The 17,590-nt window shown below is 36.5% G+C and overlaps 1 protein-coding gene and 1 pseudogene across 1 annotated transcript; both read left to right on the top strand.

Moving 5' to 3' along the window:
• Positions 1-2,003: 2,003 nt before the first annotated feature.
• LOC125019029 (mas-related G-protein coupled receptor member X1-like) lies at positions 2,004-3,156 on the top strand. Its single transcript, XM_047603532.1, is given in 5 exon segments — positions 2,004-2,213; positions 2,454-2,561; positions 2,563-2,639; positions 2,756-3,080; positions 3,151-3,156. Coding segments are annotated over 5 exon segments (726 nt in total).
• Positions 3,157-3,453: 297 nt separating this feature from the next.
• Positions 3,454-17,590, top strand: part of LOC125019028 — a 25,054-nt pseudogene continuing 10,917 nt past the window's right edge.

Genomic DNA, 17,590 nt, shown 5'->3' with positions numbered 1-17,590 from the left:
AGCCCATGTTTTTGTGAAATAGAAGCAGTTTGTCTCCCAAACGTTCATTTAAAACTGTTACTGTTTACTTGTGTTATCTTTGTCTTGTATTTACATTTGCGATAAACATGCAAAACAAATGAAAAAGTAAAATACACCGTTACAAAAAAAAACACCTTTTCACACTGTAGGTAAATGAACTGCTGTTTATGTTTTTACAGCGTTCCCTGGGAAAAGATCTGATGTATGAACACTGATCACACTGAGTCTCTGTAATTTATAAATTCACACAAACAAAAGGTGCAACATAAAAATAAAGAAGATGAAACAAAAACATAAACTGGATATTGACAGAAAGTCTGTTTTAAATGATTCTCAGAGGATGTTTTGCTGAAATAATTGTGGGTTGAAATCTATTGTGATGATTCCTGTGATCATTTTCATTATGTTTGACCTCATATCTCATTTCTCTTTTATATATAGAGAAATATATACAGTGTGGAATGCAAATTAAAATAGTTAAAATGTGGATGCTGCCTGCCCACTTTGTTCTTGTGTGTATACGCTCAGCCACATTTTGTCAGGTTGTAGGGTTAGTCTCTCCCAAGGAAGATACACCTGGCGCCACAACCAGGTTCTGAAATGCTTAGCAGCTGCAATTGAGGAAAAACAGATTGAAGCAAAATTCCCCAACTGCTAGAAAGGAGAATAAGCATATTATGTTTGTTCAGGAGGGAGATAAGGCCAGAAAAGTGAGACTCAGGCATAATGCAGGGCAGCTAAGTGTGGGCGGAGCCTGGGAGCTGAGGACCGTCCTAGATGGTGGCTTGAGCGTCCCACAACAGATAGCCGTGACCCTCAAAAGACCGGACGTGCTGTTGTGGTCTGAGAAAGAAAGGATAGTGTATTTTGTGTTAGAGTTAACTGTCCCGTGGGAAGACAGACTTGAAGAGGCGAATGAGCGAAAGAGAGATATATATGCGGAGTTGGCATCAGAAGCGGAGCAGCGAGGCTGGAGCGCCCGTGTGCGCCCTGTTGAGGTCTTCTGCCGTGGATTTGTTGCGAAATCCGTTATTACTCTCCTGTGTGAGTTGGGCATTTGTGGAAAAGAACAAATTTCAAAAATAAAAATGAATAAGTCCTTTGGGACTTAGACTTTACGCGACAAACAAAAATGTACAAAACCAAAGCTCAGGCTCAAAAAGACGACATATCAGAACAGATATGACAGATAACATCGATTATGCAAAAGACATAAAGAATAAGGATCTTACTAAAAACCCAAACAAAACTAAAAACTTTAAAACAAAAGTTAACTATTCCCAGAGGGCTCTGGTTAATAAACCCCTGGGGAGTAGTGTTTTGGAGAAACCGGACCTCGCCTCAAGGCAATTTGCATACCGATGCTCCTATCTATCTAACTAACGGGAATTATAACTGAGAGGTTCGATCCACGTCCCGTTGTGGCAAATACAGTTTGGAATAATTCACGTAAAACAAACATTTCATTATTGCTAATGTTAATCAGTAGGCCTATGCATGATAGCATTGATACAAGACAACCCCCTAACTTATGTCTTGACTATTTAACAAGGAGCTAATAAACTAAATAAAAGGGGAAAGTGAAGCATGATTACTAATATTCTCAGTATTTATCTTGGAGGATGTTTTGTTGAAACTATATTTGCTGATATCTGTCATAATGATTCCTGTGGTCATTTTAATTATATCTGACCTCATTTCTCATTTCCTCATATGAGCAGATTTGAATATACGAACCTTCCTACATGTCACGTTCTGCTGTAAACTGTTTGGATGTAGAGGACAGAACCATCTCACTCCAGGTAGTCCCGGGCGCCGACAAGTCTCTTTCTCATCTGTGGAGGAGAACAGTACTATCCACGTTGCTTACGCGCCAAGAAGTTAATTTGTGTTCTTTATGAGCGATTAATTGTTCTTTAATCCCCTGGAATTCAGGCAGATAATCTCTCTAATCTCTCAAACACCAGGATTCAAACTGAACAATGGAATATTTCAACATCAGCACCACATGGAACGAAAGTTATGAAGAAATCTACAACAGCTTCAACTACTATGAACACAACTATTATCTGTACTGCACCATTGGCTGCTTTACAGGCAAAGATGCATTAATCTTATATGTTTCCACAATAGTCGTTATCTGCATCAGCCTTCCTTTGACCCTACTGGCCATCTACTCACTGTCTTCTCTGGTGAGTCCATTATAACAGATGTGTGTATTTATAATGATGTGTTGTGTACAGTCTGTCAGTAAATGATTGTCTTTGACTCGGCTCAGGTGTAAACGTCTTGATTCATTGATTCTGGTTCTTAGATGGATAAATGTCTCTGACTGCAGTTTCTGCTCAGAGCCAGATGTCATATTTGGAGGAGGTGAAGTTCAGAACATGTTAACAACTGCTTTAGTTCCTTTTACCAATGTTTTCCTGCAGGTCAGAAAGGATCACGGTGCTCCACTCTACGTCATCAACCTCCTCATTTCTGATCTGGTTCAGTTCCTCTGCATGATTATTTGGGTGACTAAGAAGAATGAGAAACTTTAAAGAAACTTTAATGATCATTTACTGTTATTGTCTGTTGTCCAGTGTTGGCTTCATGGTGTGTATCTCCCTAGAAAGGTAACTATCTGTCTGATCCAGTTTGTGTGTATCTACGTCTGTGTCTAACCATTTTATTAGTCTATAATTCTGATGCTCCTCAAAGACTGTCTATGTGTGTCTGTCTTTCATTACAGGTATTTGTTCATCGTCTGGCCGCTGTGGTACAGATTCAGAAGAAACATCAAGACCTCTGTGGTGGTCTGTGTCCTAGTCTGGATCCTTCCTCCTGTTTTTTTCCTCCCATTCTATTACAGTTTGGGTTTTCTGAAGACACAAACCATCGTAGGTGTCTACCTCCTCCTCCCTCTGTTCATCTTCTTCCTGGGTGGGACTCTTAAAGCCCTGTCTGGATCCATCAGAGTCTCCTCTGATGAAAAACGAAGAATTGTGGCAGTTTTGGTCGTAGTGCTGCTTATTTACATCCTGCTGTTCCTGCCCACTGTCATTAGGTTACTAGCAGTAGAAATCAGAATGACCTCTAGATTCAGCACTGTGTGTTACATTCTTGTTCAGTTGAGTCCTCTTGCAGACTTGATTTTATACATTTTCATGATGTATAAGACAAATTTAAATATCAGTCACAGTTCATTTAAAACTGTTACTTGTGTTCACTTGTGTTATCTCTACTTTACATTTACATTTGTGATAAATATGCAAAAAAAAAAAAAGAAACCAGGAAGGGCAAACACCTTTTCACACTGGAGGCAAAAGAGCTGCTGTTTATCTTTTTAACAGAGTTCTCAGGAAAATAAAGATGTTCTGTATGAACACTGATCATAATAATTTATAAATTCACACAAATGAAAATATTTGCTGGAACATAAAATTAAAGATGAAACAAAGCTTCAAACTGGACATTGGTAGAAAGTCTGTTTTAAATAATTCTTGGAGGATGTTTTGTTGAAATAATATTGGATGATATCTTGCGTGATGATTCCTGGGATCATTTTACTTATATCTGACTTCATATCTCACTTCCTCATATGAGCAGATTTGAATATGTGAAACTTCCTACATGTCACATTCTGCTGTAGACTGTTTAGATGCAGAGGACAGAACCAACACCAGTGGGAGGAACTTTTTAACTTTTAACTTTAAGTCAGATAAACTAATTATTCAGAAATAATGAAACAAAGTTAAATATATGAAAAAAATTGAAAATGTGACAATCAAAGCAGATTTGAAATGTAAGTGTGAAGAATGTGTGGAAGAAGTGTTCAGATATGTTACTTGTGTACTTAAGAGACTATAAAAATAATATTCCAGCATTTTTTATTTTTTTTTTTACAATATTTACAAATTGAAAGACGTACAGTTTGGCGAGAAATTAATCAATCAGGCAACACAAGAAACAGCCTGACAGGATTTTAGAGGAGGAGGAGTGAACAGAACCTGAGAGTTTCATGGATCACAATACAATTATGAATGTTTCTTGAAACTAGTGACGTTTGATATCACTGATTTCCGTTCCCATCCGATACTGAGTAAAATGATCTGATACCAATACTTTGTGTAAATACGCCCTGATGTGTCTGGTAAACCTAAAAAAGTAGTGTATTTCAAATCAATGGGCTAAAAATAAGACACAACCTACCACAGGTTTCTATCAGTGTTTTTTTATCATCTGGTTGAGGTTTGAGTTGAGTTGTGCATCAGTGTATAGTCTCTGGACTGTCAGTTCAGGGGGTTGAGGTTTCGCAAAACATACAGCAGCAACTTATCACACTGATATAAAGATTTCCTCCTGATAACGATCAAGAAAACTGAACAACTCTTTATCCGTCACTGAGCTCTGAACATGTGGAAATTATGACTCAATAAGTGAGTAAATAACAGAATGATGAGTTTTTTGCTTTATATAAGGTTGAAAGGAACTTCTCCATCTTATTTTAAATGTTGCAAAGAAAAGAATAACAATCCTATGTATAAACATTTCATGTTTCCCTTGGCTAAATATTGAAGTTGATTTTTTATCAAGTGTGTATGAATTTGAAGTGTTAAATGATTCTCAGAAGATGTTTCCATTGAGAGCATGTCTGCTGACGTCTTTCCTGATTACTTCTGTCACATTGATCCTATCTGACCAAATATATCACTTCCTCATATGAACGAATTTGTTTAAGTGTAGCTTCCTATATGTCACATTCTGCTGTGGACTGTTTAGATGCAGAGAACAGAACCAACTCTAGAGTGAGGACTCAGAATTCACACTGAAGAATGGAACATTTCAACATCAACACCTCATATTTTAGATTTTGTAACGGTTTTTTCTGCTTTGAAGAAAAAGAGGGATTCATCCTATATGTTTTTATACTGATCATCGTCTGCATCAGCCTTCCTTTGACCCTACTGGCCATCTACTCACTGTCTTCTCTGGTGAGTCCATTATAACAGATGTGTGTATTTATAATGATGTGTTGTGTACAGTCTGTCAGTAAATGATTGTCTTTGACTCGGCTCAGGTGTAAAAGTCTTGGTTCATCTGGTTCTTAGATGGATAAATGTCTCTGACTGCAGTTTCTGCTCAGAGCCACATGTCATATTTGGAGAAGGTGAAGTTCAGAACATGTTAACAACTGCTTTAATTCCTTTTACCAATGTTTTCCTGCAGGTCAGAAAGGATCATGGTGCTCCACTCTACGTCATCAACCTCCTCATTTCTGATCTGGTTCAGTTCCTCTGCATGATTGTTTGGGTGGCTGACAAAAATAACTCAGAGAAACTCCTTTTCTTTTATCTTTATTACTGTGGTCTGTTGTCCAGTGTTGGCTTCATGGTGTGTATCTCCCTAGAAAGGTAACTATGTGTCTGATCCAGTTTGTGTGTATCTACGTCTGTGTCTGACCATTTTATTAGTCTATAATTCTGATGCTCCTCAAAGACTGTCTATGTGTGTCTGTCTGTCATTACAGGTATCTGGTCATCGTCTGGCCGCTGTGGTACAGATTCAGAAGAAACATCAAGATCTCTGTGGTGGTCTGTGTCCTAGTCTGGATCCTTCCTCCTGTTTGTATCATCCCGTTGTATTTCTGGGTTGATGTTTTGATCACACAACCCGTCTTAGGTGTCTACCTCCTCCTCCCCCTCCCTCTGTTCATCTTCTCCCTGGGTGGGACTCTTATAGCCCTGTCTGGATCCATCAGTGTCTCTTCTGATGAAAAACAAAGAATTGTGGCAGTTTTGGTCGTAGTGCTGCTTATTTACATACTGCTGTTCATGCCCACTGTCATTTTGTTACTGGCAGGCCAAATAATCAACCACGATCTCTTGCTTGCGTCTGACATTCTTCGTCTTTTTAGTCCTCTTGCAGACTTGATTTTGTACATTTTCATGATGAAAGGAACCACAGACAAGATTTTGGCCTCACTGTGTTGTTGCAGAATGCAGCTTCAGGAATCACCAGATGAACAGCATGAATAACGACAGCATGTACACAGTCAGCTTCATGTAGGCAGGAAGTAGAAGTTTTGTTTAGTTGTTGCAGTAGGAGGTAGTGGCCAGCAGGTGGTGCTGCTGCTGTCATTTCTGACTGCAGAACACAGAGATCCAGGCAGAAGTCTCTGGTTTAGTTTAGTTTACATATATACTCACATCTCATCTATCCATTTCCAAAGATTTCTATGAGAACACACAGCTTCCTCTCAGTTCATACACACTCTGTCTTTTATGAAACAACTTCTGGATATGTAGTGGTAGTAGATTGATATGTACCTTGTACATCAACAGTGATATTTTGAAATCTACAAGTTTCTTCTATCTGAGAATTTTGACAAGTTATGAATAATTTGTTTGTGGTTTCCTGACAATAAACTCTATTGATAATTCTAATTGCTCTTTTCTGAAGCAAATAAATGAGATTAGTGATCAGTAAGTAGTGTATAGTAGTATGAGGGGATAATATGATGTTGTAGCAAATTTGTATGAAGAATTTCTTCATATAAGATTGCAAGAGACAATATAAACCTGAAGTGTTTAATATAAACTTAATATAAACAATATGTGGTTTCCAACATAATTTATGTTCAATAACAAGTCACAAGAATGTATTCTCATTTTGAACCTTAATATTAATTGTATGATTTTCCTAAGATCGTCTATTTAGTTTCATTTACATTTCCTGATAATTCATTCTTTCAAAAATATATAACTCAGTTTCCACAGAATCCAGCTACAGTTCAACATTTTTACTGGAACAAAACAAGTTAGTATCATCTCCAAATGAGACAAAATTTAACAAATTAGACACATTACAGATATCATTTATGTACAGTATAAATAATCTTGCAGCCAGTACCGATCCTTGTGGAACACCACATTCAACCTGTAGCAACATACTGATACCTGTTTACAAGAGAGTTAATTAATCCACGGCTCAATTATTTGTTAAAGAATGCTTGTCTCTGTTTTTGTAAATGGGAATGAACTTTGCAATTTCCATTTGATCTGGAAATATGCCTGTTTGAATTAATTGATTCAAGATATAAGTTAGTGGTTTTACTATGCTATGGATGATATATTCTACTAATTTCATTCCAATATCATTGTAATCAGTGTGTCCTCTGATTTTATTTCTTTGCACAAATAATCTGCTTTTTTTGGACTGCCTGATCTTGAACAACCTATCCACACTGTATATACAGAATGTCCTGATATTTCTATTTACCTCTATATATTTTTCAGATTGCTATTATTTATTTGTATATTATTTCAAATTAATCATTGTGTTTTAGAAGCAGGAAAAGAGAAATGTGATGCTTCCTTGTCTGAAAATACTTTCATTTGCTCATCATCCATGTTTAAACATTCAGTCTGTTTTTATCTCTGGGAATAAAGATGAGAACAGAAAACAAACTCAGCACTTTCTACATTCTTTATTCATGCATGTTTATTAGTTGGATGTTTTAGTAGAAGATCTCACAGACTGATTCATATTGATGATGATGATGTGATATTGATAGTGACATTGTTCAGCTTGATCACTGAAACACAGTCTTAATGTGATAATCACTGACAGCTGATCATGGACTGACATATTATATTTATTCACCTCATATCTGATACCTCACTTCCTCATATGAGCAGATTTGAATATATGAACCTTCCTACATGTCACGTTCTGCTGTAGACTGTTTAGATGCAGAGGACAGAACCAACACCAGTGAGACATATTTTAACTTTTAACTTTAACTAAGATAAGGTGATTATCAAGAAATAACAAACGAAAAGTTAAGTATAAGAAAATAAAGGTTGAAAATGTGACAATCAAAGCAGATTTCAAATGTGGGTGTGAAGAATGTGTGGAAGAAGTGTTCAGATATGTTACTTATGAACATGTACTATAGTAGAAAGAGACTATAAAGATAATATTCCTGCATGGAAAATATAGTTGAATTAAAAAGTTAAAAACTGTAACATGTTACTGTTAAGTTGGCTGTGACCTAGTGGTTAGAGAAGCAGTTTTGTTTCTGAGGTTATTGGTTCAATCTCCTCTATGTCCATGACTGAGGGTCCTTGAGCAAACACCTAAAAGCTCCACGCTCACTGGGATGTGTTCACTGTGTGTGTTCATGTATGTACATATATACAGTGGTGGAAAAAATGTTTAGCCCATGTTTTTGCGAAATAGAAGTAGTTTGTCTCCCAAACGTTCATTTAAAACTGTTACTTGTGTTTACTTGTGTTATCTTTGTCTTGTATTTACATTTGTGACAAACATGCAAGCGAATAAATAAATAAGAATCCAGGAAGGGGCAAACACCTTTTCACACTGTAGGTAAATGAGCTGCTGTTTATGTTAATACGGAGTTCACCAGGAAAAGTTGTGATGTATGAACACTGATCACATTGTGTCTCTGTAATTTATAAATTTACATAAACAAAAGGTGAAACAAAAACACAAACTGGACAGTGATAGAAAGTCTGTTTTAAATGATTCTTGGAGGATGTTTTGTTGAAATAATATTTGTTGATATCTGTCATGATGATTCCTGTGATCATTTTAATTATATCTGACCTCATATCTCATTTCCTCATATGAGCAGATTTGAATATGTGAACCTTCCTACATGTCACATTCTGCTGTAGATTGTTTAGATGCAGAGGACAGAACAACACCAGTGAGAGGAACTCATTCAGGTGAGATCTTTTTAACTTTTAAAGGTAAATATATTAAAACATCTCACATGTAGTGATTATTAAGAAATAACAAAATTTAAATACATGAAAGTAAATGTTGAAAATGCCACAATCAAAGCAGCTTGTAAATGTAGGTATGAAGAATGTGTGGAGGAAGTATTCGGGTATTTCACTTATGTATATACACTATAATAGAAAGAGACCATAAAAATAACATTCCAGCATGAAAAATATAGTTGAATTAAAACTTTAAAAAACTGTGACGTGTTACTGTTCAGTTGGGTTCTGCTCAAGGTTTTTTCCTGTTATATTTTAAGATCAGGTTTTGTAAAACGTCTTGAGACAATTTTTTTTGTTATTGAAACTATAAATCAAATAACACTGAATCGTGCTGCTACTCTGATATTCTCCTACTTTGCAACTAAGATGCAATGACAATATAAAATACATTAAAACACACAATCTTGCCATCACCTTATACAGTCACCCAGTGACACATACAGTAACATTGCCTTAAGTAACCGAGGAACAAGCAAACTGGTGGAGGGGGCTGTATAGGGTGTGTAGATGGAGTGTGAGCCTGCAGCAGTGCAGAGTCCAGTGCATTGTTCTTGTGGCAGTTGTGTTGAATTGTGGTTGTGAACAGTAGTAGATGTGAGGACGGTGTTGGTTAAACTGCTGGAGGAATGGGGAACAATAGAGGTTAAAGTTTTAGGCGGTATTAGGGCTTATTTGTCCTAAGTTGATGTTATTTTACCGAGTTGACTGTTTATAAAGAAGCTAAACACAATTTCATGAATAATAACAGAAAAGTTCTTTTATTCCATCATTCATCATTGATTGTTCACATACGTACTGAACACCTTTATCCTGCAGTTGTTTCTTTCTTCCTCCTTGTTTCTCTCCAACATTTATACTGAACTAAAGGTATACTGTGTTCAACGTACACCTCAAAGCGTCATGGACATCACTGAATGACTTCAGACAGATAATCTCTCTAATCTCTCAAACACCAGGATTCAAACTGAACAATGGAATATTTCAACATCAGCACCACATGGAACGAAAGTTATGAAGAAATCTACAACAGCTTCAACTACTATGAACACAACTATTACCAGTACTGCACCATTGGCTGCTTTACAGGCAAAGATGCATTAATCTTATATGTTTCCACAATAGTCGTTATCTGCATCAGTCTTCCTTTGATCCTACTGGCCATCTACTCACTGTCTTCTCTGGTGAGTCCATTATAACAGATGAGTGTTTTTATAATGATGTGTTGTGTACAGTCTGTCAGTAAATGATTGTCTTTGACTCGGCTCAGGTGTAAAAGTCTTGGTTCATCTGGTTCTTAGATGGATAAATGTCTCTGACTGCAGTTTCTGCTCAGAGCCAGATGTCATATTTGGAGGAGGTGAAGTTCAGAACATGTTAACAACTGCTTTAGTTCCTTTTACCAATGTTTTCCTGCAGGTCAGAAAGGATCACGGTGCTCCGGTCTACGTCATCAACCTCCTCATTTCTGATCTGGTTCAGCTCCTCTGCATGATTGTTTGGGTGGCTAAGAAGAATAAATTAGAGGCAAAATTGTGGGAAACTTTGATACTCATTTATTGTTTTGGTCTGTTGTCCAGTGTTGGCTTCATGGTGTGTATCTCCCTAGAAAGGTAACTATCTGTCTGATCCAGTTTGTGTGTATCTACGTCTGTGTCTAACCATTTTATTAGTCTATAATTCTGATGCTCCTCAAAGACTGTCTGTGTGTGTCTGTCTGTCATTACAGGTATCTGGTCATCGTCTGGCCGCTGTGGTACAGATTCAGAAGAACCATCAAGACTTATGTGGTGGTCTGTGTCCTAGTCTGGATCCTTCCTCCTGTTTTTTTCCTCCAGTGTATTTATGCGTTGGTTATTACATCACACGGTTCTTCGCTGCCATCTTCTTCTTCCTCCCCCTCCCTCTGTTCATCTTCTTCCTGGGTGGGACTCTTAAAGCCCTGTCTGGATCCATCAGTGTCTCCTCTGATGAAAAACGAAGAATTGTGGCAGTTTTGGTCGTAGTGCTGCTTATTTACATCCTGCTGTTCCTGCCCACTGTCATTAGGTTACTAGCAGTAGAAATCAGAATGACCTCTAGATTCAGCACTGTGTGTTACATTCTTGTTCAGTTGAGTCCTCTTGCAGACTTGATTTTATACATTTTCATGATGTATAAGACAAATTTAAATATCAGTCACAGTTCATTTAAAACTGTTACTTGTGTTCACTTGTGTTATCTCTACTTTACATTTACATTTGTGATAAATATGCAAAAAAAAAAAAAGAAACCAGGAAGGGGCAAACACCTTTTCACACTGGAGGCAAAAGAGCTGCTGTTTATCTTTTTAACAGAGTTCTCAGGAAAATAAAGATGTTCTGTATGAACACTGATCATAATAATTTATAAATTCACACAAATGAAAATATTTGCTGGAACATAAAATTAAAGATGAAACAAACCTTCAAACTGGACATTGGTAGAAAGTCTGTTTTAAATAATTCTTGGAGGATGTTTTGTTGAAATAATATTTGATGATATCTTGCGTGATGATTCCTGGGATCATTTTACTTATATCTAACTTCATATCTCACTTCCTCATATGAGCAGATTTGAATATGTGAAACTTCCTACATGTCACATTCTGCTGTAGACTGTTTAGATGCAGAGGACAGAACCAACACCAGTGGGAGGAACTTTTTAACTTTTAACTTTAAGTCAGATAAACTAATTATTCAGAAATAACGAAACAAAGTTAAATATATGAAAAAAAATTGAAAATGTGACAATCAAAGCAGATTTGAAATGTAAGTGTGAAGAATGTGTGGAAGAAGTGTTCAGATATGTTACTTGTGTACGTAAGAGACTATAAAAATAATATCCCAGCATTTTTATTTTTTTTTTTACAATATTTACAAATTGAAAGACGTACAGTTTGGCGAGAAATTAATCAATCAGGCAACACAAGAAACAGCCTGACAGGATTTTAGAGGAGGAGGAGTGAACAGAACCTGAGAGTTTCATGGATCACAATACAATTATGAATGTTTCTTGAAACTAGTGACGTTTGATATCACCGATTTCCGTTCCCATCCGATACTGAGTAAAATGATCTGATACCAATACTTTGTGTAAATACGCCCTGATGTTGTCCTGGTAAAACCTAAAAAAGTAGTGTTTTCAAATATCAATGGGCTTAAAATTAGACGACCTTACCAAGGTTTCTATCTGATGTTTTTTTTAATCATTGGTTGAGGTTTGAGTGAGTTGTGCATCAGTGTATAGTTTGGACTGTCAGTTAGGGGGTTGAGGTTTCGCCAAAACATACAGCGCAACTTATTACAACTTTATATAAAGATTTCCTCTGATAACGATCAAGAAAACTGAACCACTCTTTATCCGTCACTGAGCTCTGTACATGTGGAAATTATGACTCAATAAGTAGTAAATTTACAGATATGATGAGTTTTTTGCTTTATATTAAAGGTTGAAAGGAACTTCTCCATCTTATTTTAAATGTTGCAAAGAAAAGAATAACAATCCTATGTATAAACATTTCATGTTCCTTGGCTAAATATTAAACTTGATTTTTTATCAAGTGTGTATGAATTTGAAGTGTTAATATGATTTTCAGAAGATGTTTCCATTGAGAGCATGTCTGCTGACGTCTTTCTGATTACTTCTGTCACATTGATTCTATCTGACCAAATATATCACTTCCTCATATGAACGAATTTGTTTAAGTGTAGCTCCTATGTCACATTCTGCTGTGGACTGTTTAGATGGAGAACAGACCAACTCTAGAGTGAGGACTCAGAATTCACACTGAAGAATGGAACATTTCAACATCAACACTCATATTTTAGATTTTGTAACGGTTTTTTCTGCTTTGAAGAAAAGAGGGATTCATCCTATATGTTTTTATAATGATCATCATCTGCATCAGCCTTCCTTTGACCTACTGGCCATCTACTCACTGTCTTCTCTGGTGAGTCCATTATAACAGATGTGTGTTATTTATATTGATGTGTTGTGTACAGTCTGTCAGTAAATGATTGTCTTTGACTCGGCTCAGGTGTAAAAGTCTTGGTTCATCTGGTTCTTGATGGATAAATGTCTCTGACTGCAGTTTCTGCTCAGAGCCAGATGTCATATTTGGAGGAGGTGAAGTTCAGAACATGTTAACAACTGCTTTAGTTCCTTTTACCAATGTTTTCCTGCAGGTCAGAAAGGATCACGGTGCTCCACTCTACATCATCAACCTCCTCGTTTCTGATCTGGTTCAGTTCCTCTGCATGATTGTTTGGGTGGCTGACAAAAATAACTCAGAGAAACTCCTTTTCTTTTATCTTTATTACTGTGGTCTGTTGTCCAGCGTTGGCTTCATGGTGTGTATCTCCCTAGAAAGGTAACTATCTGTCTGATCCAGTTTGTGTGTATCTACCTCTGTGTCTAACCATTTTATTAGTCTATAATTCTGATGCTCCTCAAAGACTGTCTATGTGTGTCTGTCTTTCATTACAGGTATTTGCTCATCGTCTGGCCGCTGTGGTACAGATTCAGAAGAACCATCAAGATCTCTGTGGTGGTCTGTGTCCTAGTCTGGATCCTTCCTCCTGTTTGTATCATCCCGTTGTATTTCTGGGTTGATGTTTTGATCACACAACCCGTCTTAGGTGTCTACCTCCTCCTCCCCCTCCCTCTGTTCATCTTCTCCCTGGGTGGGACTCTTAAAGCCCTGTCTGGATCCATCAGTGTCTCCTCTGATGAAAAACAAAGAATTGTGGCAGTTTTGGTCGTAGTGCTGCTTATTTACATACTGCTGTTCATGCCCACTGTCATTTTGTTACTGGCAGGCCAAATAATCAACCACGATCTCTTGCTTGCGTCTGACATTCTTCGTCTTTTTAGTCCTCTTGCAGACTTGATTTTGTACATTTTCATGATGAAAGGAACCACAGACAAGATTTTGGCCTCACTGTATTGTTGCAGAATGCAGCTTCAGGAATCACCAGATGAACAGCATGAATAACGACAGCATGTACACAGTCAGCTTCATGTAGGCAGGAAGTAGAAGTTTTAGTTTAGTTGTTGTAGTAGGAGGTAGTGGCCAGCAGGTGGTGCTGCTGCTGTCATTTCTGACTGCAGAACACAGAGATCCAGGCAGAAGTCTCTGGTTTAGTTTAGTTTACATATATACTCACATCTCATCTATCCATTTCCAAAGAATTCTATGAGAACACACAGCTTCCTCTCAGTTCATACACACTCTGTCTTTTATAAAAACAACTTCTGGATATGTAGTGGTAGTAGATTGATATGTACCTTGTACATCAACAGTGATATTTTGAAATCTACAAGTTTCTTCTATCTGAGAATTTGACAAGTTATGAATAATTTGTTTGTGGTTTCCTGACAATAAACTCTATTGATGATTCTAATTGCTCTTTTCTGAAGCAAATAAATGAGATCAGTAAGTAGTGTATAGTAGTATGATGGGATAATATGATGTTGTAGCAAATTTGTATGAAGAATTTCTTCATATAAGATTGCAAGAGACAATATAAACCTGAAGTGTTTAATATAAACTTAATATAAACAATATGTGGTTTCCAACATAATTTATGGTCAATAACAAGTCACAAGAATTTATTCTCATTTTGAACCTTAATATTAATTGTATGATTTTCCTAAGATCGTCTATTTAGTTTCATTTACATTTCCTGATAATTCATTCTTTCAAAAATATATAACTCAGTTTCCACAGAATCCAGCTACAGTTCAACATTTTTACTGGAACAAAACAAGTTAGTATCATCTCCAAATGAGACAAAATTTAACAAATTAGACACATTACAGATATCATTTATGTACAGTATAAATAATCTTGCACCCAGTACCGATCCTTGTGGAACACCACATTCAACCTGTAGCAACATAGTGATACCTGTTTACAAGAGAGTTAATTAATCCACGGCTCAATTATTTGTTAAAGAATGCTTGTCTCTGTTTTTGTAAATGGGAATGAACTTTGCAATTTCCATTTGATCTGGAAATATGCCTGTTTGAATTAATTGATTCGAGATATAATTTAGTGGTTTTACTATGCTATGGATGATATATTCTACTAAATTCATGCCAATATCATTGTAATCAGTGTGTCCTCTGATTTTATTTCTTTGCACAAATAATCTGCTTTTTTTGGACTGCCTGATCTTGAACAACCTATCCACACTGTATATACAGAATGTTCTGATATTTCTATTTACCTCTATATATTTTTCAGATTGCTATTATTTATTTGTATATTATTTCAAATTAATCATTGTGTTTTAGAAGCAGGAAAAGAGAAATGTGATGCTTCCTTGTCTGAAAATACTTTCATTTGCTCATCATCCATGTGTAAACATTCAGTCTGTTTCTATCTCTGGGAATAAAGATGAGAAGAGAAAACAAACTCAGCACTTTCTACATTCTTTATTCATGCATGTTTGTTAGTTGGATGTTTTAGTAGAAGATCTCACAGACTGATTCATATTGATGATGATGATGTGATATTGATAGTGACATTGTTCAGCTTGATCACTGAAACACAGTCTTAATGTAATCACTGACAGCTGATCATGGACTGACATATTATATTTACTCACCTCATCTGATATGTTTCCAGACCTCAACACCTTCAGCAGGTTTCATGAACCATGACTGTAACTCTGACTGAAAACAGGACACGTTGTTGTTTGTTGCACAGGATAGGTAAATGAGCTGCTAGGTAAAATAGATGTGACACATGAACACTGAACACACTGTGTCTCTGTAATTTATAAATTCACACAAACAAAAAAAAAATGTTGGAACAAAGATAAAGAAGACAGAACAATCTCTCAATATAAATATACTCTCAATATGTACAAATAGAAAGTCTGTTTTAGATGATTCTTGGAGGATGTTTTGTTGAAATAATTTGTTGATATCTTACGCGATGATTCCTGTGATCATTTTAATTATATCTGACCACATATCTCACTTCCTCATGTGAGCAGATTTGAATATGTGAACCTTCCTTCGTGTCACATTCTGCCGTAGATTGTTTAGTTGCAGAGGACAGAACCAACACCAGTGAGAGGAACTCATTCAGGTGAGATCTTTTTAACTTTTAAAGGTAAATATATTAAAACATCTCACATGTAGTGATTATTAAGAAATAACAAAATTTAAATACATGAAAGTAAATGTTGAAAATGCCACAATCAAAGTAGCTTTTAAATGTAGGTATGAAGAATGTGTGGAGGAAGTATTCGGGTATTTCACTTATGTATATACACTATAATAGAAAGAGACCATAAAAATAACATTCCAGCATGAAAAATATAGTTGAATTAAAACTTTAAAAAACTGTGACATGTTACTGTTCACTTGGGTTCTGCTCAAGGTTTTTTCCTGTTATATTTTAAGATCAGGTTTTGTAAAACGTCTTGAGACAATTTGTTTTGTTATTGAAACTATAAATCAAATAACACTGAATCGTGCTGCTACTCTGATATTCTCCTACTTTGCAACTAACTTATATTGTAATGACAATATAAAATACATTAAAACACACAATCTTGTCATCACCTTATACAGTCACCCAGTGACACATACAGTAACATTGCCTTAAGTAACCGAGGAACAAGCAAACTGGTGGAGGGGGCTGTATGGGGTGTGTAGATGGAGTGTGAGCCTGCAGCAGTGCAGAGTCCAGTGCATTGTTCTTGTGGCAGTTGTGTTGAATTGTGGTTGTGAACAGTAGCAGATGTGAGGACGGTGTTGGTTAAACTGCTGGAGGAATGGGGAACAATAGAGGTTAAAGTTTTAGGTGTTATTAGGGCTTATTTGTCCTAAGTTGATGTTATTTTACCTAGTTGACTGTTTATAAAGAAGCTAAACACAATTTCATGAAAAACAACAAAAAAGTGAATTTATTCCATCATTCATCATTGATTGTTCACATACGTACTGAACACCTTTATCCTGCAGTTGTTTCTTTCTTCCTCCTTGTTTCTCTCCAACATTTATACTGAACTAAAGGTATACTGTGTTCAACGTATACCTCAAAGCTTCATGGACATCACTGAATGACATCAGACAGATAATCTCTCTAATCTCTCAAACACCAGGATTCAAACTGAACAATGGCACATTTCAACAACAGCACCACATGGAACGAAAGTTGTGAAGAAAACAACAACAGCTTCAACAACAATGAACACAACTATTACCAGTACTGCACCATTGACTGCTTTACAGTTGAAGCTGCATTCATCTTATATGTTTCCACTTTAGTCGTTATATGCATCAGCCTTCCTTTGACCCTCCTGGCCATCTACTCACTGTCTTCTCTGGTGAGTCCATTATAACAGATGTGTGTATTTATAATGATGTGTTGTGTACAGTCTGTCAGTAAATGATTGTCTTTGACTCGGCTCAGGTGTAAAAGTCTTGATTCATCTGGTTCTTAGATGGATAAATGTCTCTGACTGCAGTTTCTGCTCAGAGCCAGATGTCATATTTGGAGGAGGTGAAGTTCAGAACATGTTAACAACTGCTTTAGTTCCTTTTACCAATGTTTTCCTGCAGGTCAGAAAGGATCACGGTGCTCCACTCTACGTCATCAACCTCCTCATTTCTGATCTGGTTCAGTTCCTCTGCATGATTGTTTGGGTGATTAAGAAGAGTAAATTAGAGGAAAAATTGAGGAAAACTTTGAGGATCATTTATTGTTTTGGTCTGGTGTCCAGTGTTGGCTTCATGGT

This window comes from Mugil cephalus, chromosome 13, assembly GCF_022458985.1.
Source record: "Mugil cephalus isolate CIBA_MC_2020 chromosome 13, CIBA_Mcephalus_1.1, whole genome shotgun sequence".
Lineage (NCBI taxonomy): Eukaryota > Metazoa > Chordata > Actinopteri > Mugiliformes > Mugilidae > Mugil > Mugil cephalus.
This window is presented reverse-complemented; position numbering and strand designations above follow the sequence as displayed.